Here is a 20602-nt window from a genome sequence, read left to right as displayed (position 1 = left end):
CTGTTTTCTATGCTTAGAATATCTGACCTTCATTATTTATCTGATGATAAATAATTCTCAGGGCTCAGCTTAAATAGAACCTTCTCAATAAGGCCTTCCCTAACCATTTTATCTAAAGTAGATTCTCCATCCATCTCCTATTCTCTATGTTAATACTTTGTTACCATCACAGAACTTTTAATATCTGTAATTAATTTATTTGTGTATTCACTTGTTTTTAATCTACATTTCCTTCTAGAATATGAGATCCATGAAAGCAGAGTCTGCATCCATCTTATCATCATTAGCTCCTAGCATTAGGGCTTAACAGAGATTAATAAATGTTTGTTGAATGAATAAAAGAAATTGAAGCATCTCTTTGATGCCCCAGATAAATCTGTATGGCTGCTATACCTCATCAATGTGTGATGATCTCAAGGGCCTTGGTCATCAGTAGCACTTAGTAAGAATTTGTTGAATAAAATGAATGAAAAACTAAGCACTGAACAACCTTGGGGCACTCCTTTTTGAGGATCCATGGAGTAGTCTGGACCAATCGTTCCTGCTCCAGGGCCACTGAACAGTGAGAAAAGAGTAAGTGGGATTCCCAGTTTACTCAAAATCTTCTAGCTCTGTGTGACCCAAATATTCACACCTCAGAAAAGTGACCATGGATTTAGGAAAAGCCCCAGATGGGATACTTCTAGACAAGGTACCATGTGAGGGCTAAAACATATTTTATTTTATGCATTTAAAAATGCATATAAAGGCATATAGATCTGCCTTTATTATACCCCTGAAGGGCAGGGGATTCTGCAAAGTGGAGATAAGGAGACCCATGCTGGGGAATAGTCTGGGGTATGAACCAGGTTCATACCAGGCCAGGAGGAATCTGGGTTTTTAAACAATAACATTGAAGAGGCAATAGTGAAGAAATAAAAGCAATGAACATTAATCCACATGGGAGAGGATGAGTAGAGGGTTCTGTGGGAAGGCAGGACCTCCAGGCTTTATTCTCCTGTGCTTCCCAGCCTTTCACACATCATGGCACACTTTGAGAATGAAGACGTTTTCATGTCATACTGCTTGGGTAGGTGACCACTGGGGGCTCTGCAGCCCTGGGCCCTGCCAACAGGAAGCTCTGTTGTAACCAACTGGCTCAGAACTTGAGGAGGTTAGACTAAGCACTAGTGAGCTCAACTGTAAATGAAGAGGTAAACTTAGGGACTATCTACTGTCCCTTGTAGTGTTTCTAAAATTTACCTGTTCTGGGGGTCAGTAGATGAGGGGACAGAAAGGAAGCAAAAAGAACACAGCTGTGGGATGGATGCCAGACCTGGAATGTGCTGATGGAGATGGTATGGTGAGAAACACCTAGAGGGCTCTGACTTGGCACAGCCAGATGCAGATTCAACCTCTGAACAAATAGGGTGGGCTCTAGGGCTATGCATGGGAAGACCTCACCTCTGTGGAGATCTAGGGAGTCAAAAGGCATTTCAGCATAAGCCCAAGACAAGAAGAAAGGGCGAGAACCACAGGGGAAGGAGTGCTTCTAAGGCTCAAGGTCTGTAGAGCTAGAAGGGAGTGAGCCCACAGCATGGCCTAGGGCTCTGCTGCACCAATGCTCACCTGGCTGAACAGCAAGGGACCACGCCTACAACTCTCCCTAACTGTTCAACAGTTTACACACTGAAGTGCCTAACAGCTGTCAAGATCAGTTGTCTTATATACCTTTGTACTGTGGGGTGGCAGCAGAGAAAAGTCATCTAAAGCCAGGGACAGCAGTCTATTCGTAGGGAAGACTTCTCTTTGGGGGTTGCTCTCTGGGTGCCATAGTTCATTCCTGGGGATCTCCGACCTTAAGGAGAATAGAGAGCTCATGTATCTTTGGTGGCTTTAACCAACTTCTACTGCTAAAGGTGGGCATATTTGCTTCTGTGATGCATGTGTGTATTTAGTTAACTCGAATCTGCTGTGAGAGCAGTACAGTTCCAGTTTCATTAATGAGGTAGCTCTGCAGGGGTTTCAAGGCTACAAGGTCTGATTAAACAGAATTTGCAGTTTCTAGAGCTGAATAAATGGCAGAGTTTTACAGACTGACTAATTAAAACTTGGAGGGGGAAAGGCTCATTTTCTATCAGGATTCATTTAAGACAAAATGACTGAGCTGGCTTCATTCAGAAGAGCCACCCACATCTTTATACTAGTAATGAAGCAAAATATTAACATACAGTTACTGAAAATAACTTCAGCAATGACCAAATCTGTGAATTGGTGAGTTGGCATCCAAATGCTTAATAAATTGCACCCTAGCATTGGGGGATGGGAGGAGGTTCAAGAAAAGCTTAACTATTTTCCACAGATCTATATTTTTTAAATCACACACACACATATATATATATATATATATATATATATATATATAATAATTTAGCAAACCAGCTGCTCTCCAACAAAAGTCATTAAACACCTTGCTTGCTTTTTTCACCCCCAGAGCTGAATCTTATCACATCTCACTCACATCAATACTAATTTTCCACCTGGCTTTCTCCTTCTCTTCTTTGTTTCAGTCATCCCCTGGGAAAGACATTCATCCCTTGCTGGCTTATGAATGGATGCCCTCATTAGCCTTGCCCATTGATGGAGATTTATTTACTCTGAGAGAACAGATGATAATTAGACACTGTGATGGGGAAGGGGTGAGGCAAAATAATATTGTTCCTGTCCTTTTCTCTAGTAACTAACATTTCATTCTTTTTAGGAGGAGACCTTTAGAGGTCTTTATTCCACTGAAAAGACATCTAACAACTAACACCAGGGTTCTAGGAAGAGTCCCAGGACATCAAGAGGGGATAAAAATCCTGGAAACCAATCTAAGAACCAACACCAACTACACTGGGATTGAATCAGTGATAATAGAAAATGGAAGATCATTCTAACCTCCCAAGGGGCTGATAAGAGCTTTCCCAGCCCCTTCTCACACTGACTTCAAAATAATAAAAGACACAGGGGTCAGGATTCTGTAAGGTTTCTCTAATTTAAATATAGGAGATATCTAATCACTGTCATGAGAAAAACCCCATTCTAGGACCCCAGCAAATGCACCTTAAAAAGTTATTTCCATTAGAGCATCCTTCACCTCATTCTGGGTTCCTATAGGTGTCCCCCCCCACCCCAAATAGAGAACATTGTCCTACAGTGAGTGGGACAGTTATAAAGAGGTCAAAGCCCCCAGTCAGAGAATATTTCAACATTTTAGTCCCTCTTGCCTTTGCCAAAGTATCAGCAGTGTGAATCAGCTTGAGTTAACTATCTCATAGGAGCATCACATGCTTATTTTTCTTTTCCTAGTGTTACTTGTTCTAGGAAAATGAAAATGAAGCCAATTCTGGAAGTGGGTGGTATTAGGCATAAGGGACCAAGCATATGAAATAAATATTATTTTCGCTTTGATGACCTTTTCTCATGGAAAAGGGCAATGCTAACAAATAAAAGAAACAGGGGAAGTGCTGATACCAGACACTGCTCATGTTTAGGCCCAACAAACCTGGCCTCCATCAGTTGTTTAAAGGGTCCCTCCAGGGAAACCATTCTCACCCACCAGTGACATGGGGGTGAGAGGGTTGGGAAGGGGTTAAGGGGATGGGAGGGAACGATGGGAAGTTGGAAGATGAGATCCAATCTGGTAAGGCATGATGGAGGGTTACCTAGGAAGCCTCTTTCCCTGAAACTGCTAAATTTTGCCTCTCTCTGAGCTCTTGGGTCTCAGATGCTTCCCTGTGGTTGATGCCAGAAGACAGAGCAGCAAGCTGAGCCGTGGCAATCTCAGGGAGGAAGAAAGTGTTAGCCTCGTGGCAGCAAAAGGAAGCAAGGAGCCCTGCTATGAGGCTGACTCATTCCCCCGAAAGCTTACTTCAGGGCTGAGTCTACCATTTGCTCATTTGAGGATGGGAGAAGTGGGGGTGCTGCGGGGGGGATGGAAGAAGGGCTGCCTGAAAGGGGTAGAGGAACCTGCTCTGTAGGAGTGTGAATTGGCTGACCTCAGTTATAGAAGGGTGCCCTCTCTTTCTTCCTGCCCCTAACCTGATCTCAGTTCAGTTCTCTTGTATAAGGTGAATCTTGAGGAAAGATTGAATATAGCCTGAGATGACTGTCATTTACTGCATGGATGTTTTTTTCAGGAAGAAATAGAACATAAATTGCATTTTCAGGGCTTCCATCCCACCCCACCCAGTTGTTTCCATCCCTTTTCTGTGGAGACAAAACAGCATGGTGGTTAAGTGTCTGGGCCAGGGGGCCAGACTGCCAGGGTTCAGATCTCAGCGCTGCTACTCCCCAGTGGTGGTCTTCAGCAAGTTATTTAAACTTTCTGTACAATGGGGCCAAGAGTGCCCATCTCATAGCATTGCTGTGGCAAATAAATGATTTAATACTCGGAGAGTATCTGGAGCAATAGGCGGCAAGTGTCATCTGTTACAAAGGCCAGCATAATCATTCTGCTTTACAGGTAAGGGAATGACAGTCCCTTGCCAAGGGAGAATCAGGCTAATTCGGGGCCCACGGTAAACCCACAGCCTTAAAGTTGAGTTACTGTCTCTGTGATCACTCCTCTTTTCTAAATATAGTGTGGGATTGTAAATGACAACAGTTCAGCAGGCTGCCTCCCGGGAGAGCTGGGGTTCTGAGAAACATGAGCTGTTAGACTTGGGTTACAGTACATCACCTTCCATTAAGTTCTGGTTCTGGCTAGCCAGATATCTGTTCCCTTTGCAAAAGACTGGTATGCTGGACTTTCTGTTTGACCTAGGAGAGGGAGGATTTTCTGTGGGCAAGTTCTCCAAAGGCTTAATTAGTAAAAATCATTTTGGGCTTGGGATCCAAAATGGATCTTGGGGTCTTGGTTCTAGGATTCACTGGAGCACCCATTACAAGCTTTTAAGCCTCAGCTAAGTATGATTCATGGTGAGGAGGGAACAAAATGTCTGAATGCTCTGGTCTATAAGATGGGAAGAATAAAGAAAGTCTCTACTTTAGACCTGCGACTAGAGGTGTGAATTGCTTCGGTTTCCCATGGGAGAGGTGCTAGAGGAGTTCCAAGTGGTATCGTCATGCAGAACTAATTGTCTTTCCATGACCAAAGGGGAAATAGAAGAGTTTAGACAGGGGTTTAAAAAAAAAAAAAAAAAAAGTCAGTTGAAGGAGCCAGTACTGCACCTACTGTACCTAGTGGTTAAAAATCATGGGCATTGTTGCATTCTCTACCCCAAACAATTTTCAGGATAATAGAGGAGCTTTTTAAATAGATAAATAAATCAATGCACTTATGGTGACATCTTTTTCCACTTCCTTCAGTTGTAATGTCAGATGTCTACCTTCTCAGAAAACTCCAGAAAAGGACCCTAAACCTTAGAGCCGTGGAATTTTAAAAAACCGGAACCAAGTCTCCCTGGCGCCGTGCAATTTTAGTTCTGCAGCTAACCGGAAGCTGCAGCGCGATGTGATGCAAAGAGCATGCTTAACGACCTGTGCCATCACGGCAAGTCTCTCCCTCTGAACCTGTTTCCTCGTTTACCAAACCTGAGGACTGAATTTATAGCTGAAAACTAAGATCCCTTCCAGCTCCGACACTCCCGCTGAGAATAGATTTGAGGGCGCTGGGCTCAGAGGGCGCACACTGCACCTCTCCTAAAGGTTTCGCTTCCAGCCCAGAGGAGAAAATAAACCCGGGAAAGCGAGACAAAAGTGGGCCAAGGGACGCCGCTCCCGGCCCGGAGGGAGGAGAGAGCGTTTATCCCGTGCTGTAGGGGAGAGTGGAAAAGCAAGGAAAAGGGAGGGTGGGCGTGTGGGGCTTCTAAGCAGCTCCCGCGGGAGCCACCCTCTGGGGTGGAGGGACAGACCTGGCGCCCGGGAAGCCGGGAAGCTGGGATGCTGCGGTGGTAGCGATGCAGGTCTGGGCTCCCGGGGTGCGGGCAGAAGCGACGGAAGAGCCGGGGGAAGGAGGCCAAGCGGGAGCCGAGGGCAAGGGCGACCCCCCACCTTCTCGAGATCGTCCAGGCGAGGGTGGGCGCGGCGGGTCCCCGCGGGCAGGAGTCGGGCGCGCGTGGGGGCTTACCTGGGTCTCCTCCTCGGAAAGGCCGGCCTCGGCCGCGATCAGGCACAGCGTGGTGGGGTCCGGGTGCTTGTTGACCTTGTTGAAGTTGTACTCCAGGATCTCCACCTGGTCCTCAGTGGGGCCGCTCGCGGTCTCCGCAGACATGGTCCCGACACGACTGCGGGAGAGGGAGAAGCGGCGAGGTGAGCGAGGCCCCGGGCGGGCGGGACGCAAGGAGGAACGGCGATCCGGGGCGCTGCCGGGCACCTTCAGCCCCCGGGGCTGTCCCCGCCCGCGGTCGCGCGGCGCACGGGTCCCCGGCGCTGCACGCTGCTGCGGGATCCTGCCCGGGCTCCTTCCAGGGGCGCGCGCCTAGGGGTCCCGCCGCGGAGCTGCGCGTCCTTGGGCTGCGCTCCTGCCCCGAATTTTTACAAGTTTCCCCGGGGTCAGTGGTCTGGGGTGGTGGGAAGAAGTTGACGCCGCGCCCTCCCGGCCGTGAGCCTTTAAGGAAGGCGTGGAGGAAGCGCGGCGGTGATTTTGAAAAGCCGTCTTCAAGGCTTCCTCCTGGGAGAAGGAGCTGCCCTGGGTACAGTCTTGACAGATGGCGTGGCTGGGCTGCCCCGAGGCCGCGGCGGGGACGCCTCACCCGTGCGCGCCCTGCCGCCTCTAAAGCAGTTTAGCACTTTGCAGCCCTCGCCAGGGAGGGCTGCACACCCCTACACCTCCTTCAGGGAAATGACCCACAGGACAGAAGTTACTTCTCAAAGTTGGGGAAATGGGGGCGGCGCTTTTAACTTCTTCCTTTTACTGAGGCGAAGGTAGATCCGCAGTGATTTACCCCTGCAGTTCTTAAGGCCAGGCGGGAACAGCATCAGGAGAAAGTTCCACCTGAGGGCTTGTGTGAGTGACTACGATCTGCAACCTCCTCCTCCTTCCCTTCACCCCCGATTTTTCTAACTAAAGCCATGAGTCAGAGGCCTCCAGTCAATGTCCAGCGTGGCCTGGACATTGTTCCACAGGGTCGACCAGAGTCCACTTCACTATGTTCCTCCCTAGATGAGGCCTTCCAAGATAGAGCCAAAACCAAGCTGAGGAGGATCTACAGCAGCTGTCTTTGAAATCAGACATCCCCTCTAGTTGTGTTAAAATTAACTGTAAAGTCAAAAGAATCGGTCAGTTACCAGCTTCAAGGTCTCTTGTATTTCCTTACTTTAGAGCCAAACATTACTGTAGCAGATCGGGGGCAACATTACTTCCTGCTACATCTCTCATACCTAAGTCGCCTCTGAAATGGGACCAAAAAATGGCAGATGTGCACCCCTCCCCTCCCCCCAATTTAAGATGTATTGAGGTATAGGAAGTTAGAGTCTTCAAGTTCTTGGCTGAGCACTTGCCATTGCTGGCAGTAAAAGACAAGCACAAGTGTGGGAATCCGGTTGGTTTGGTGTTTTAACAAACAACTGCAAAATCATCCAGCACAATCCTGAGTAGGTTTTGCTGGGGTCTGTGCCTGGGAATGAGCCACACTCCGCTGATCTGCTTGCATAATGTCCCCGATGCTGTGACAACCTTTTCAAATGTGACCTGCATCCTGGGCTCCCTGAATATTTATTCATTATTCATTATTATTATTATTATTATCATTCATTATTCATTATTCTTTCCCTCTCCTCTTGGTCACCTGAAGAGGCTTCTCAGGTGCGACAGAAGCCATTCTACTGTGAGAGATTCTGGGCTTAAGCCAGTTGTCAGGTCATAATGAAATCTTCGTGATTTTAGGGAGTTGTGTGCTCCCCTGCTTAATCTGTCCCAGTGATTCCTGTCACAGTGCTGAGGAAGAACGGGGTCAAGCCAGGTGGTGAATGCCTCTTCTCCTGTTGGCACCATCTCCCTCTTTCTCTGACACAGAACTTCAGAGCTGGAAAGAACCTTGGTGACCAGCAAGCTAGAATGGAAAGCCTCGGCTTCAGTTTCAGTCCTGTGCTCTTCTAGACCCTTCTCAGCGGGCCATTCTGTCTTTAGTTTGGCAGAAAAAAACCAGGAGGGCAACCGTGTAAATGCAGGCAGGGTCTTGTTGCTGTTTTGAATGGGCTTTGACTGCCGTCCTAGGATACCAATTCCAGCCAAAGCTACCCACTGGAACCACCCACCACTGCGCATTTTGCCTGAAAAAACACAGGAGAGGGGAAACTGCTGCCTCTGATTTTATTCCTTGCCCTAGAAAGGTTCCATCGAATTCCAGTTACACAGTTATGCTGGCTCTTCCAGGAAAATTTTTGCTGCTGCTTTGTAGACTCCCCAGTCCTTCAGAAGTGTTCATCAAATGTACAGATTTCTAAACTGGACTCAGATTCAAGGACCGTTCTACATGTACTTCTTTCCCTCTTTCGGTTTTTTAATTGCTATTATATAATCCACGGGTGACTCATGTTCTTACATTTAATCAGGTGCATTTTCTCTTACATTTTTGCCGCTCTCTGTTACAGGACTTTGTATGAGGTTTCATGGATAGGTCCACTTGACTTTAAAGTACTCCTTGGGTTGGCTGAGGGCCATTGGACTTGGTTGGCTGCTAAGGAGACTTGTGGGAGGACCATTTGAAAGTACCTACTTCTCTAAGGTACACTAAACAAACAAACTTGACTTCTAGAAATGAGGATGGAAGATCTAACCACTAAACAAACAAACTTGACTTCTAGAAATGAGGATGGAAGATCTAACCACAGTAGAGATATCTGCCTGGTATTTCTCCACAAAACTCAGCCTCTGTTATCTCAGCCCTCTTTTTTTTTTTTTTTTTTTTTTGCGGTACGCGGGCCTCTCACTGCTGTGCCCTCTCCCGTTACGGAGCACAGGCTCCGGACGCGCAGGCTCCGGACGTGCAGGCTCCGGACGTGCAGGCTCAGCGGCCATGGCTCACGGGCCCAGCCGCTCCGCGGCATGTGGGATCCTCCCGGACCGGGGCACGAACCCGTGTCCCCTGCATCTGCAGGCCGACTCTCAACCACTGCGCCACCAGGGAAGCCCTATCTCAGCCCTCTTGGTTGACATGTGTTTGCTGCTGCCACTCCATTTCTTCCCTCCCTCTCTTTCTTTCAGAGGAAACTTATAAATCAAATCACCCGAGTAACCTTGGCCTTATAAAACTTCTCAACTCTTTCCAGTAAGGAAACTGTTGAAAAGTATCTCTGAAGGTAGTCTAAACAATGTCAGATGAAAAGAACTAGAAATATTTTAAAGCTTCTTAAACTGTAATCTGAGCACAAGTTCTATTGTTGCTGTAGTTATTCATATGAAACATTCAAAGAGTAATTTGTCCTGTGGTTGTGTTTTCTTTTGTGATTGGGGGAAGACAATGCATAAACCTTTTCAAGAGATTAAATGAAAACTGCTGGCTTTTTTCTAAATTCCAATGCCTGGGTAGACAATGTGTGCCAATATGACAGCTTTACCTTTGTCCTCTAGTCATTTATTTTAAAAGTATCTACCTATATGAACCAGCTCACGGAGAGTGCTACAAACTGGAACCTGCAGAACTCTCTTTGGGCTCACATTTACCATCTTCTCCTCCCCACCCCAGCCATTCTGACCTCTTTGTAATGCCGCTAATTCTAAACCGAGAGATGAAGATTATCAGTGGCAGATACTCCTCATAAACAATCCCATGGTGAGCTGACCAAAAGCAAAGAAAGCAGATGGATCACTCTTTAGGGTTGTCTCCCAATTTACTTTAGCCTGAATCTCCTTTCTGCTCACGGTGGACTTTCTGGAAGCAGTGGGCTCTTGAAGTACTCTGTGTTTTCTTAAGTGAGAAAAATAATATACCACCATTTCCCCAAGAGAAGTGGTGGGTCTTTGGAAGTGGATAGAGTTTCCTCACTTGTCACTTACTGAACTACTCTGGATGGGGTTTGAGGGGGGATCACCCAAACTGCTGTCGGGGTTTCTCAGAAATTGACAAATGGGAGTGGAATACCGATCTGCTTCCCCAGGTTAACAACAAGGCTGGTTTTCAAAGAAAGGATTTTTTTGGTTTTGTTTGTTCTTTAAATATGAATCTGGTGGTTAATATCCTTAAGCTTAGGATAGTTCTCATGCCTGACTGGGCCTCAGAATCACCTGTAGAAATGTGCAGGCACACTGTTGCTCCTGAACCAAAACCACATTGTAGGAATCCAGCATGGGAGAGACACAAAAAGTGTCTCAGCTCTCACAAGAGTTTGCAACTTAATCATTAAAATCAACTGTAAATGTTTAGAGCTTCTTATACCTTATACCGTTAAGACGCTTTAAAATATCTTCTAACTCTGATGCTGTATTTCATCTCAATGCTGAGTAGACAGTATGTTGAGGTAGTTTTAAAAGAATAAGTTTTTTTTTTTTTTTCGCTGCGCGGGCCTCTCACTATTGTGGTCTCTCCCATTGCGGGGCACAGGCTCCGGATGCGCAGGCTCAGCGGCCATGGCTCACGGGCCCAGCTGCTCCATGGCATGTGGGATCTTCCCTGACCGGGGCATGAACCCACGTCCCATGCATCGGCAGGCGGACTCTCCACCACTGCGCCACCAGGGAAGCCCAAGAATAAGCTTTTAAGAATATACATTGGAGAGGAAATTTAGATGTTATGCTATTTACCTTTTGTATATATGGTCAGGAATGTGGAAATTGTCTTTAAAATTATGAATTATTAAGAGAAATTTCCTCATGCTTTCAAAAATTCAGAAATAATATAAAACTCTTTAAATTTTTTTTCAGAAAAACCCATTCTTTTGTTGAGATCAGAGTTTAAGAAAGCAGGTCATCAAAAGAAAAATTCCTTCCACCTTGTCATACAAATTTTCATAATTGATTTAGAAGCCAAAAATTACAGTGGAAGAGATTTGCCAAATTTGACAAATGATTGTCCTCTAAATTCTTAAATTTTCCAGTGAGGGAAATGCTAAAGTTTAAGTTATTATTTATATAGACAATTTATATAATACAACTTAAAACTGAACATTATATTATGAATACACCATATGCACATAGTGTCATTGCTGTCTTCAGAGAAACAAGATTCCAAATTTAAATAGGAAAAAACATTTTTAATGCTATATTGATTCCAGTTTTACATGTTAAAAAAACTGGAGGAAAATACAACAAAATGTTAACAGTGTTTATATCTAGATAGTGAGACTAAAGATGACTTAAAATTTTTCTTCTTTTATTGTTCTGTTTTTTCACATTTACTACCCTAAAATTAGAAATCAAAATTTTTTTCCTAAAAAATTATTCCTTTTTTAGATTATTTCCATCACATATGTATGGATCCCTAAAAGACCTTTTTTTTAAAGTTTTTGTATCTTTGAGATACATAAAAATGATATCATACTATATGTAATTCTTTTGTTATTGCTTTGTTCATCAACATGTTTCCAAGATTCATTCATATCTCAGCATGCAGAGAACTTCATTCATATTCTGTGCTATTTCCATTTAGTGAATATACTGCAAAGTATTTATGTCTTTTCCTGTTGGTGGATATTTGGGTTGTTTCCAGTGTTTTGCTATTATGAACAATTTTCTCTGAACATTTTTGTATATATCCTCTGAAGCACATCTATAGGAAGGCTTCTCTAGGAGTGGAACTGGTCATAACATATGTGACTAGTAGCTTTACATTATACCAACTTCTTTTCCAAAATTGTTGAACAAAACTATACTCCTATCAGTAGTATATAGCATTTCCTTTGCTCTACATTCTCATCAATGCTTGGATTGTCAAACTTCTTAATTTTTTTCCAAAATTGTTATATATTCTTTTTGTCCATGAATAATATTTAAGCCTACTTGAAGCTATTTATGTTTCCATCCTGATGAACGTCTTGAGGCTAAAAGGTTCCATGTGTTTACTATTTACTGTAAAAACATATTTCTTGTTCCAGCCCAGAAGGAGATTTGAGGTGTTTTTGGAGGGTTTAGACTCTGTCTCCAGGCTAGCTTGTTATTTCCACTGGTCACCAAGAGCCATACGGAAGATATATGTAAAACTAATTAGAGCAGATCTTTTGTCTGTACAATGCTAAAGATGTTACTATCTTCCCTTCTACAGAGCTCCTGGGAGTCAGGACTTGACTCTGCACTTAAAAACTGTGTAACCATATCAATTTATTGTCTCCCACCCTTAAAGCGAATATCAGCGTCTCCATATGAAAACCACAGAGATGGATTTAAAATGACTGAATAAGGAAGAAGAAAGGATGTAGGGATAGACAGGAAGTGTAAAAGAGAGAGATTATTCGGCTGTGGGCTTAAAATAGGATATAAACATGTGAAGTCAAATAATGTGCTCGGTGTTTGAACTGCAATACTGTGATCATGGGGTGCTGAGTTCTAGTTCAAAAGCAGGTCGCCATTAGTTCTTTCCGTTTTGCTCACAGTCCTCTCTTAGAAATCGGAATGGAATTAGTCCTGTTTTGTGGTGGAGAAAGGTTAACTAACTTATCTACAGCATCAAAGGAAGACTGAATTCTTTTATTCTGGCCACAGCTGTAAAGGCAGCTCTTGATGTCATGGGCATCAAGATTGATGCCTACTTCCAAAATGTAGTCTCCTTATGCTCTCTTGATGTCAGAAATTCTAAGATATCACTGAATCCCCTACTTGGATCTTTGAGCTCTAATTTTAGTCATAGTCTATCACTTTAGTGAATAACTGGGGCTGGGGCAGCCAGGCCATTGCTGACCAACTGTGGGGTCTCCAGCCTCATTCCCTTAGTGGCTGCCACAGCCCAGCACTCTTGCAGACCTACCTCCTCACATCTCCTGGGAAAGCCCTAGTATCTACTTGACACCAAGGCAACAGAGAGAATGGGATCACCCCTCTCAAGTTTTGTTCTGACTCCACATTTTGAGGTGCAGATACATTGGGGAAATTTGTTCAAGTTTGGTAAGATCTGAGCTCCTAACTTTTGACCCCGTGTAACAGCTACAGGCACACACAGAACCACCCGCCATCTCACAATGACAAGCACGCTGTTCTCCCAGAACATGCTGCACTAGACTCCATGGGGCAGGAAGGCTGAGATGCCAACTAGTGCTTGAATTCATGCCATTCCAACTGGTCGCCAGTGACCATACCATCCCAAGTACCTCTCATTCCCCCAGTTTTGTCAGGCACAGGTGTCATCAGATTTGGTTTTCAGTGTTTCAGCCCTGCTAAGGGGTTGCATATCTCTTAGTAGTTAAGTCAAGGCTTAAAAATATGAAGTGCTGCCTTCTTTTAAGTTTTGCATATCTGACATGCGCTTTTATATGTGCTCTGTGTAATTGCCAGTTCAGCTTAGTACTTTCCAGGTCCTCCTCTTTAGACTTGCTTTCCTCTTGGCTTAGAAGCCCCTCTGTTTCAGGAAACCCAGCAGAATTAAGAGTAAGATGAAATTTGAGTTAACGTAGTAAAAAGGTCAAATAATTAGAAATCCTGAATACTAATCCTTTGAAATATCACTTTGCTGAGCCTCCATTTCTTTCATGCGAAGAAGGGGTAGAATAATACACACCTGAGTCTAGCTCACAGCTCTGTTGTAAAGTTCATATAATATCATTGTAGGGAAAGTGTTTCTAAACTGTAAAGTGCTTGCTTGTGGAAGATACTGATACTATTGTTCTTTAAATGACCATGAGCAAGGAGTTCAGTAGGGCATCTTCTGGGTGGCAAACTGGTAAGAATTGTGAGTTTCACTCTTTCTGGGTTTCAATCCCTTTTTAAATCTTTCTGGAATGGTAATGCACAATGGTTGAAATCAGAACCTTTTTTAAAAAAATCAAATGCTGTATATACTGCTTCATTGAAAGATGTTTCTCTAGATGGAGTTTCTCAAACCTAACACATGGGGGTGGCAGGTTGTCTCATTAGCAAAATTCTAAACATTGTACGTTGATTTGAACTTAGTTGTTGACATTTTCACTAAAATATTCGTTTCTTTGCTCACTCCTCACCACCACTCCCTAACTTATACTTACTGAGGAAGCATCACTAGGACAGAAGATGAGTAGTGAGGAAGTTAATAATAAGCAGGAACAATTATTCTATGAATTGGTGAGTAGATTCTTTGAGGCCATCTTGGCCTATGAGAATAATGACCTAATTGTTCTGAAATAATTTGTTCATGGGCTTGCCTTCCCTACCAAGTTATATGCTCTCCTGTGGTAGATGTGTCATCTCTTATACATTTCCATCTCTCCAGCATTCATTAAGAGTTCCACCACTTAATAAGTGCTCATTGTATGCCTGTTGAATTGAATGTAACCAGTGGCATCTGGCATGACTTGATTTAGGACAAAAGTTTGGAAGACAGTGCTCTGTGTTTTCAACAACCAGGAACTGCCATGTTCAAAACCAAAACATAACATTGGAAAAAATAACATTCTTGCCTCCTAATACCCTTTGGTCCTCACTGCCTCAAATAACACAGAGCTGATTCCTACTTTTGAGTCAGATACAGAAACCTCACCTGTTATAACAATAACAACATATATTTATTCATTGCTATGTGCCAGGCACAGTCCTAAATGTCTTAGACACATTAACTCATTTAATCGTTAGAGGAACAGTACACTCTGTATTAGGCACGCCTATTGTCTCCATTTTACACATGTGTAAACTGATGGAAACATACACCTTCCCCAAGGAGATGTATATAACTTGCCCCAGATCACAAATCAAGTGAGTGACAGAGAAGGCATTAAAACCCAGAAAGTCTAACTTCTGCATGTTCTTAACTACTACATGGCATTTCGTCTGTGTTACCAAGTAGCTATGTAGACAGAAGAGCCTTGATGGGTGGTAGTGGAAAAGGGGCAGTAAAGCTGAGTGATGCACCTGGGACAGGAGTCAAGCAGTGTCCTCTGTCTGCTCCGGCTTCCTTGTGGGGCAGGGCTGGTCTGGGAGCAGGGCTTCCCTCCCTGTGACACGATTCTCAACCTTGGTGACCAGACATGGCTCTGACCCAGCTAAATGGATTAGCTAGCGATTTCAGTTAATACCACCAGCACCACCAGCCAGGTTGGCTTCCTTTTCCCCACACGCTCTTCTTTAATTGGTATAGACGTAAGTGAAAAATGACATTATGTGAATAATACAGTACACAAATGAGAAAAAGTTACAGCATCTGACAGAATGGAACAGAAGAGTTGGCTTCAACCAGACCAGCTGGATCTTAGTGACTATTGCTGCTGTTTTAATCTCTACATGTACAAAGTTTTGTTGACTTGATTAGGGAACCTCCTAAAACTATTGTTGGGACAAACCCGTCAGTGGTTTAGTCTTTTTACAGCCGCTTACAGAAAATAGCAAGATATTATGAAGAGCTATTGGAAGGGAGGATTAATTCCAGCAGTGAATTAATCGTTAATTAACCCTGGACATAAAATTCTTTGCATGCACACTGAGTTGTTTTCACTGATAACCCAGCTCATGTTCTAATCCAAAGATTTGTATGTGGAAATATGGAAAAATGATGAAAGCCAATAATAAAATCTTAGACTTCTTCTGTGAAATAAGTGGAGCATTTAGTCTACCTTCTTAGAAATAAATGGGCAAACGAAAGAGAGCAATCCCATTTCCACAATCTCCTTAGAGGAGATCTCCATCCTGTAAACAGGTCTCTTTTCCAAAGGTCTATCTTCACAGGATTGTTACGAATTCAGAAAATCTTTTCTTTAGAAAGAACACTGTAAATTGTAGATAGAATCCCAGGCTAACCCACAAAAGGGAGTGTAATTGAAATGCTATGTATTCATAACTGGAAAAAAGTAGAAAATAATCCTGATGAAATATCCTAGTGAAATTTAATAAGAAATTGTTTCTTTATTTTGAAAGTAATGCTTAAGAAAAAGCAGTTTTATTGGGTTGGCAAAAAAGTTTGTTCGGTTAATGAATATGTTGTTCAATGAAGTTCTTGGTGAAAATGAAAAATGGGTCTTTTATTTTTACTTAAAACCGAACAAACTTTTTGGCCAACCCAATAATTAAAATTTGACTTAGAGAGGTGAGGTTTTGGTGCAGATACTAAAGGGGTTTTCAGGAAGCTTTTGAGAATATTAGAGGTTTATAGCACAACTATGATATATGCCAAGTATGCACAATAGTCCCTGACACATTGTTGGGTGTGCAGTGAATACTTACTGAATGCATGTTGATCAAACTTTATTTTCACTTCAAGAAGTATGACTTTTCTTTATCTTGATATAAAGGCATAATAATTAGAGCTGTAGTTTTTGTGTATCATAGATGGAATAAGGAGGTGGAAAGAGGAAGAAGGAAACAAGGGGAATGCTGAGAAGTATTGATGTGAAAAGTAGGTCATCTGAGATATGATTAATGATGTGAATGGTGAACGATAAAGAAAAAGCCAGAGGTTACTTTACATGGTCTTCTCCTCATCCTTCTACCCAAGGGACAACGAAGAAGAGGGTAGGAAAGATATTGTGCCTCATGTTTCCTGAGCCAGCCCCTAAGTGGCGCTGTCAGACAACAACAGTTTAGTTGCTGGCCAGAGCTCTTTGTAGGTGGAAAGGGAAAAAGAAGCAGAAATAAAGTTCTTTTGAGTATACAGCATTAATTACAGAGGGAATGTTTGTGTATCTTTAATGGATAAATTATATGTAGGAACTATTCTGCACTCATTAATGAGTGAAATCACTCATTAATGATTGAAAATACTACACTGGTATGGAATAATGGAAAGAGCACTGGGAAAGGAGTCAGACCTGGATTTCAACTTTAACTTCTCCACTTAATAGTCACATGACCTTGGCTGAGGTAGTTTTTTGGAGTTTTTTTGGTTTGTTTGTTTCTTTGTTTTGTTTTGTTTTTCTAACTGCAAATGCCTACTTTATTTTTTTATGTTTATTTTTTATTTACTTATTTTTTCTTATTAGTCATCCATTTTATACACATCAATGTATACATGTCAATCCCAATCTCCCAATTCATCACACCACCACTGCCACCCCCTGCCACTTTCCCCCCTTGGTGTCCATACATTTATTCTCTACTCCTGTGTCTCAATTTCTGCTCTGCAAACCGGTTCATCTGTACCATTTTCTAGGTTCCACATATATGCCTTAATACACGATATGTTTTTCTCTTTCTGACTTACTTCACTCTGTATGGCAGTCTCTAGATGCATCCACGTCTCTACAAATGACCCAATTTTGTTCCATTTTATGGCTGAGTAATATTCCATTGTGTATATGTACCACAACTTCTTTATCCACTCGTCTGTCGATGGGCATTTAGGTTGCTTCCGTGACCTGGCTATTGTAAATAGTGCTTCAATGAACATTGGGGTGCATGTATCTGTTTGAATTATGGTTTTCTCTGGGTATATGCCCAGTAGTGGGATTGTTGGGTCATATGGTAATTCTATTTTTAGTTCTTTAAGGAACCTCCATACTGTTCTCCATAGTGGCTGTATCAATTTACATTCCCACCAACAGTGCAAGAGTGTTCCCTTTTCTCCACACCCTCTCCAGCATTTGTTGTTTGTAGATTTTCTGATGATGCCCATTCTAACTGGTGTGAGGTGATCCCTCATTGTAGCTTTGATTTGCATTTCTCTAATGATTAGTGATGTTGAGCAGCTTTTCATGTGCTTCTTGGCCATTTGTATGTCTTCTTTGGAGAAATGTCTATCTAGGTCTTCAGCCCATTTTGGTATTGGGTTTTTTTTTTTTTAATATTGAGCTTCATGAGCTGTTTATATATTTTGGAGATTAATCCTTTGTCTGATGATTCATTTGCAAATATTTTCTCCCATTCTGAGGGTTGTCTTTTGGTCTTGTTTATGGTTTCCTTTGCTGTGCAAAAGCTTTTATGTTTCATTAGGTCCCATTTGTTTATTTTTGTTTTAATTTCCATTACTCCAGGAGGTGGATCAAAACATATCTTGCTGTGATTTATGTCAAAGAGTGTACTTCCTATGTTTTCCTCTAAGAGTTTTATAGTGCCTGGTCTTACATTTAGGTCTCTAATCCATTTTGAGTTTATTTTTGTGTATGGTGTTAGCGAGGGTTCTAATTTCATTCTTTTACATGTAGCTGTCCAGTTTTCCCAGTACCACTTATTGAAGAGACTGTCTTTTCTCCATTGTATATCCTTGCCTCCTTTGTCATAGATTAGTTGACAATAGGTGCGTGGGTTTATCTCTGGGCTTTCTATCCTGTTCCATTGATCTATATTTCTGTTTTTGTGCCAGTACCATACTGTCTTATTACTGTACCTTTGTAGTATAGTCTGAAGTCAGGGACTCTGATTCTTCCAGCTCTGTTTTTTTCCCTCAAGACTGCTTTGGCTATTCGGGGTCTTTTGTGTCTCCATCTAAATTAAAAATTTTTTTTGTCCTACTTCTGTAAAAAATGCCATTGGTAATTTGATAGGGATTGCACTGAATCTGTAGATTGCTCTGGGTAGTATAGTCATTTTCACAATATTGATTCTTCCAATCCAAGAACATGGTATATCTCTCCATCTGTTGGTATCATTTTTAATTTCTTTCAGCAGTGTCTTATAGTTTTCTGCATACAGGTCTTTTGTCTCCCTAGGTAGGTTTATTCCTAGGTATTTTATTCTTTTTGTTGCAGTGGTACAGGGGAGTGTTTCCTTAATTTCTCTTTCAGATTTTTCATCATTAATGTATAGGAATGCAAGAGATTTCTGTGCATTAATTTTGTACCCTACAACTTCTCCATATTCATTGATTAGCTCTAGTAGTTTGCTGGTGGCATCCTTAGGATTCTCTATGTATAGTATCATGCAAACAATGACAGGTTTACTTCTTCTTTTCCAATTTGAATTCCTTTTATTTCTTTTTCTTCTCTGATTGCTGTGGCTAGGACTTCCAAAACTATGTTGAATAATAGTGGTGAGATTGGACATCCTTGTCTTGTTCCTGATCTTAGAGGAAATGCTTTCAGTTTTTCACCATTGAGAATGATGTCTACTGTGGGTTTGTTGTATACGGCCTTTATTATGTTGAAGTAGGTTCCCTCTATGCCCACTTTCTGGAGAGTTTTTTTATCATAAATGGGTGTTGAATTTTGTCAAAAGCTTTTTCTGCATATATTGAGATGATCATATGGTTTTTATCCTTCAATTTGTTAATAGGGTGTATCACATTGATTGATTTGCGTATATTGAAGAATCCTTGCATCCCTGGGATAAAACCCACTTGATCATGGTGTATGATCCTTTTAATGTGCTGTTGGATTCTGTTTGCTAGTATTTTGTTGAGGATTTTTGCATCTATATTCATCAGTGATATTGGTCTGTAATTTTCTTTTTTTTGTAGTATCTTTGACTGGTTTTGGTATCAGGGTTATGGTGACCTCATAGAATGAGTTTGGGAGTGTTCCTTCCTCTGCAATTTTTTGGAAGCGTTTGAGAAGGATGGGTGTTAGCTCTTCTCTAAATGTTTGATAGAATTCACCTGTGAAGCTATCTGGTCCCAGACTTTTGCTTGTTGGAAGATTTTTTTTTTTTTTTTTTTTTTTTTGTGGTATGCGGGCCTCTCACTGTTGTGGCCTCTCCCCTTGGGTAGCACAGGCTCCAGATGTGCAGGCTCAGCAGCCATGGCTCACGGGCCCAGCCGCTCCACGGCATGTGGAATCTTCTCGGACCGGGACACGAACCCGTGTCCCCTGCATCGGCAGGCGGACTCCCAACCACTGTGCCACCAGGGAAGCCCTGTTGGAAGATTTTTAATCACAGTTTCAATTTCATTACTTGTGATTGGTCTGTTCATATTTTCTATTTCTTCCTGGTTCAGCCTTGGAAGGTTATACCTTTCTAAGAATTTGTCTGTTTCTTCCCAGTTGTCCATTTTATTGGCACAGAGTTGCTTGTAGTAGTCTCTTAGGATGCTTTGTATTTCTGCTGTGTCTGTTGTAACTTCTCCTTTTTCATTTCTAATTTTATTGATTTGAGTCCTCTCCCTCTTTTTCTTGATGAGTCTGGCTAATGGTTTATCAATTTTGTTTATCTTCTCAAAGAACCAGCTTTTAGTTTTATTGATCTTTGCTATTGTTTTCTTAGTGGCATGATATACTTATTTCTGCTCTGATCTTTTTGATTTCTTTCCTTTATTTCTGCTCTGATCTTTATGATTTCTTTCCTTCTGCTAACTTTGGGCTTTGTGTATTCTTCTTTCTCTAGTTCCTTTAGGTGTAACGTTAGATTGTTTGAGATTTTTCTTGTTTCTTGAGGTAGTCTTGTATAGCTATAAACTTCCCTCTTAGAACTGCTTTTGCTGCATCCCACAGGTTTTGGATCATCGTGTTTTCATTGTCATTTGTCTCTAGGTATTTTTTGATTTCCTCTTTGATTTCTTCAGTGATCTCTTGGTTATTTAGTAGCGTATTTTTTAGCCTCCATGTGTTTGTGTTTCCTACATTATTTTCCCTGTAATTGATTTCTAATATCATAGTGTTGTGGTCAGAAAAGATGCTTGATATGATTTCAATTTTCTTAAATTTACTGAGGCTTGATTTGTGA

At 42.2% G+C, this 20602-nt stretch overlaps 2 protein-coding genes across 6 annotated transcripts in view; one reads left to right on the top strand and one right to left on the bottom strand.

Moving 5' to 3' along the window:
• Positions 1 to 20602, top strand: part of LOC131758721 (RE1-silencing transcription factor-like) — a 236927-nt gene that overhangs the window by 28134 nt on the left and 188191 nt on the right. Inside the window, exon 1 of one of the 2 annotated variants that reach the window (XM_067035762.1) lies at positions 5952 to 6039. The exons of the other annotated variant lie outside the window; for it this stretch is intronic. The gene's annotated coding sequence lies outside the window, so the exon portion shown is untranslated. Of the gene's footprint in view, positions 1 to 5951; positions 6040 to 20602 lie in introns of those variants that run through there. 2 annotated transcript variants of the gene reach the window in all.
• Positions 1 to 20602, bottom strand: part of HOPX (HOP homeobox) — a 34918-nt gene that overhangs the window by 977 nt on the left and 13339 nt on the right. For 2 of the 4 annotated variants that reach the window (XM_059067174.2, XM_059067177.2), the window contains exon 2: positions 6092 to 6248. In XM_059067174.2, the coding sequence (XP_058923157.1) occupies positions 6092 to 6235 (144 nt within the window). In that variant the 5' untranslated portion in view covers positions 6236 to 6248. Of the gene's footprint in view, positions 1 to 6091; positions 6249 to 6337; positions 6812 to 6908; positions 7023 to 20602 lie in introns of those variants that run through there. The other 2 variants (XM_067035767.1, XM_067035768.1) reach the window with 2 other exon arrangements.

Source organism: Kogia breviceps, chromosome 6 (genome assembly GCF_026419965.1).
Source record: "Kogia breviceps isolate mKogBre1 chromosome 6, mKogBre1 haplotype 1, whole genome shotgun sequence".
Taxonomy (NCBI): domain Eukaryota; kingdom Metazoa; phylum Chordata; class Mammalia; order Artiodactyla; family Physeteridae; genus Kogia; species Kogia breviceps.
Note: the sequence above shows the minus strand (reverse complement) of the source record. Positions and strands in the feature narration are given on the sequence as shown.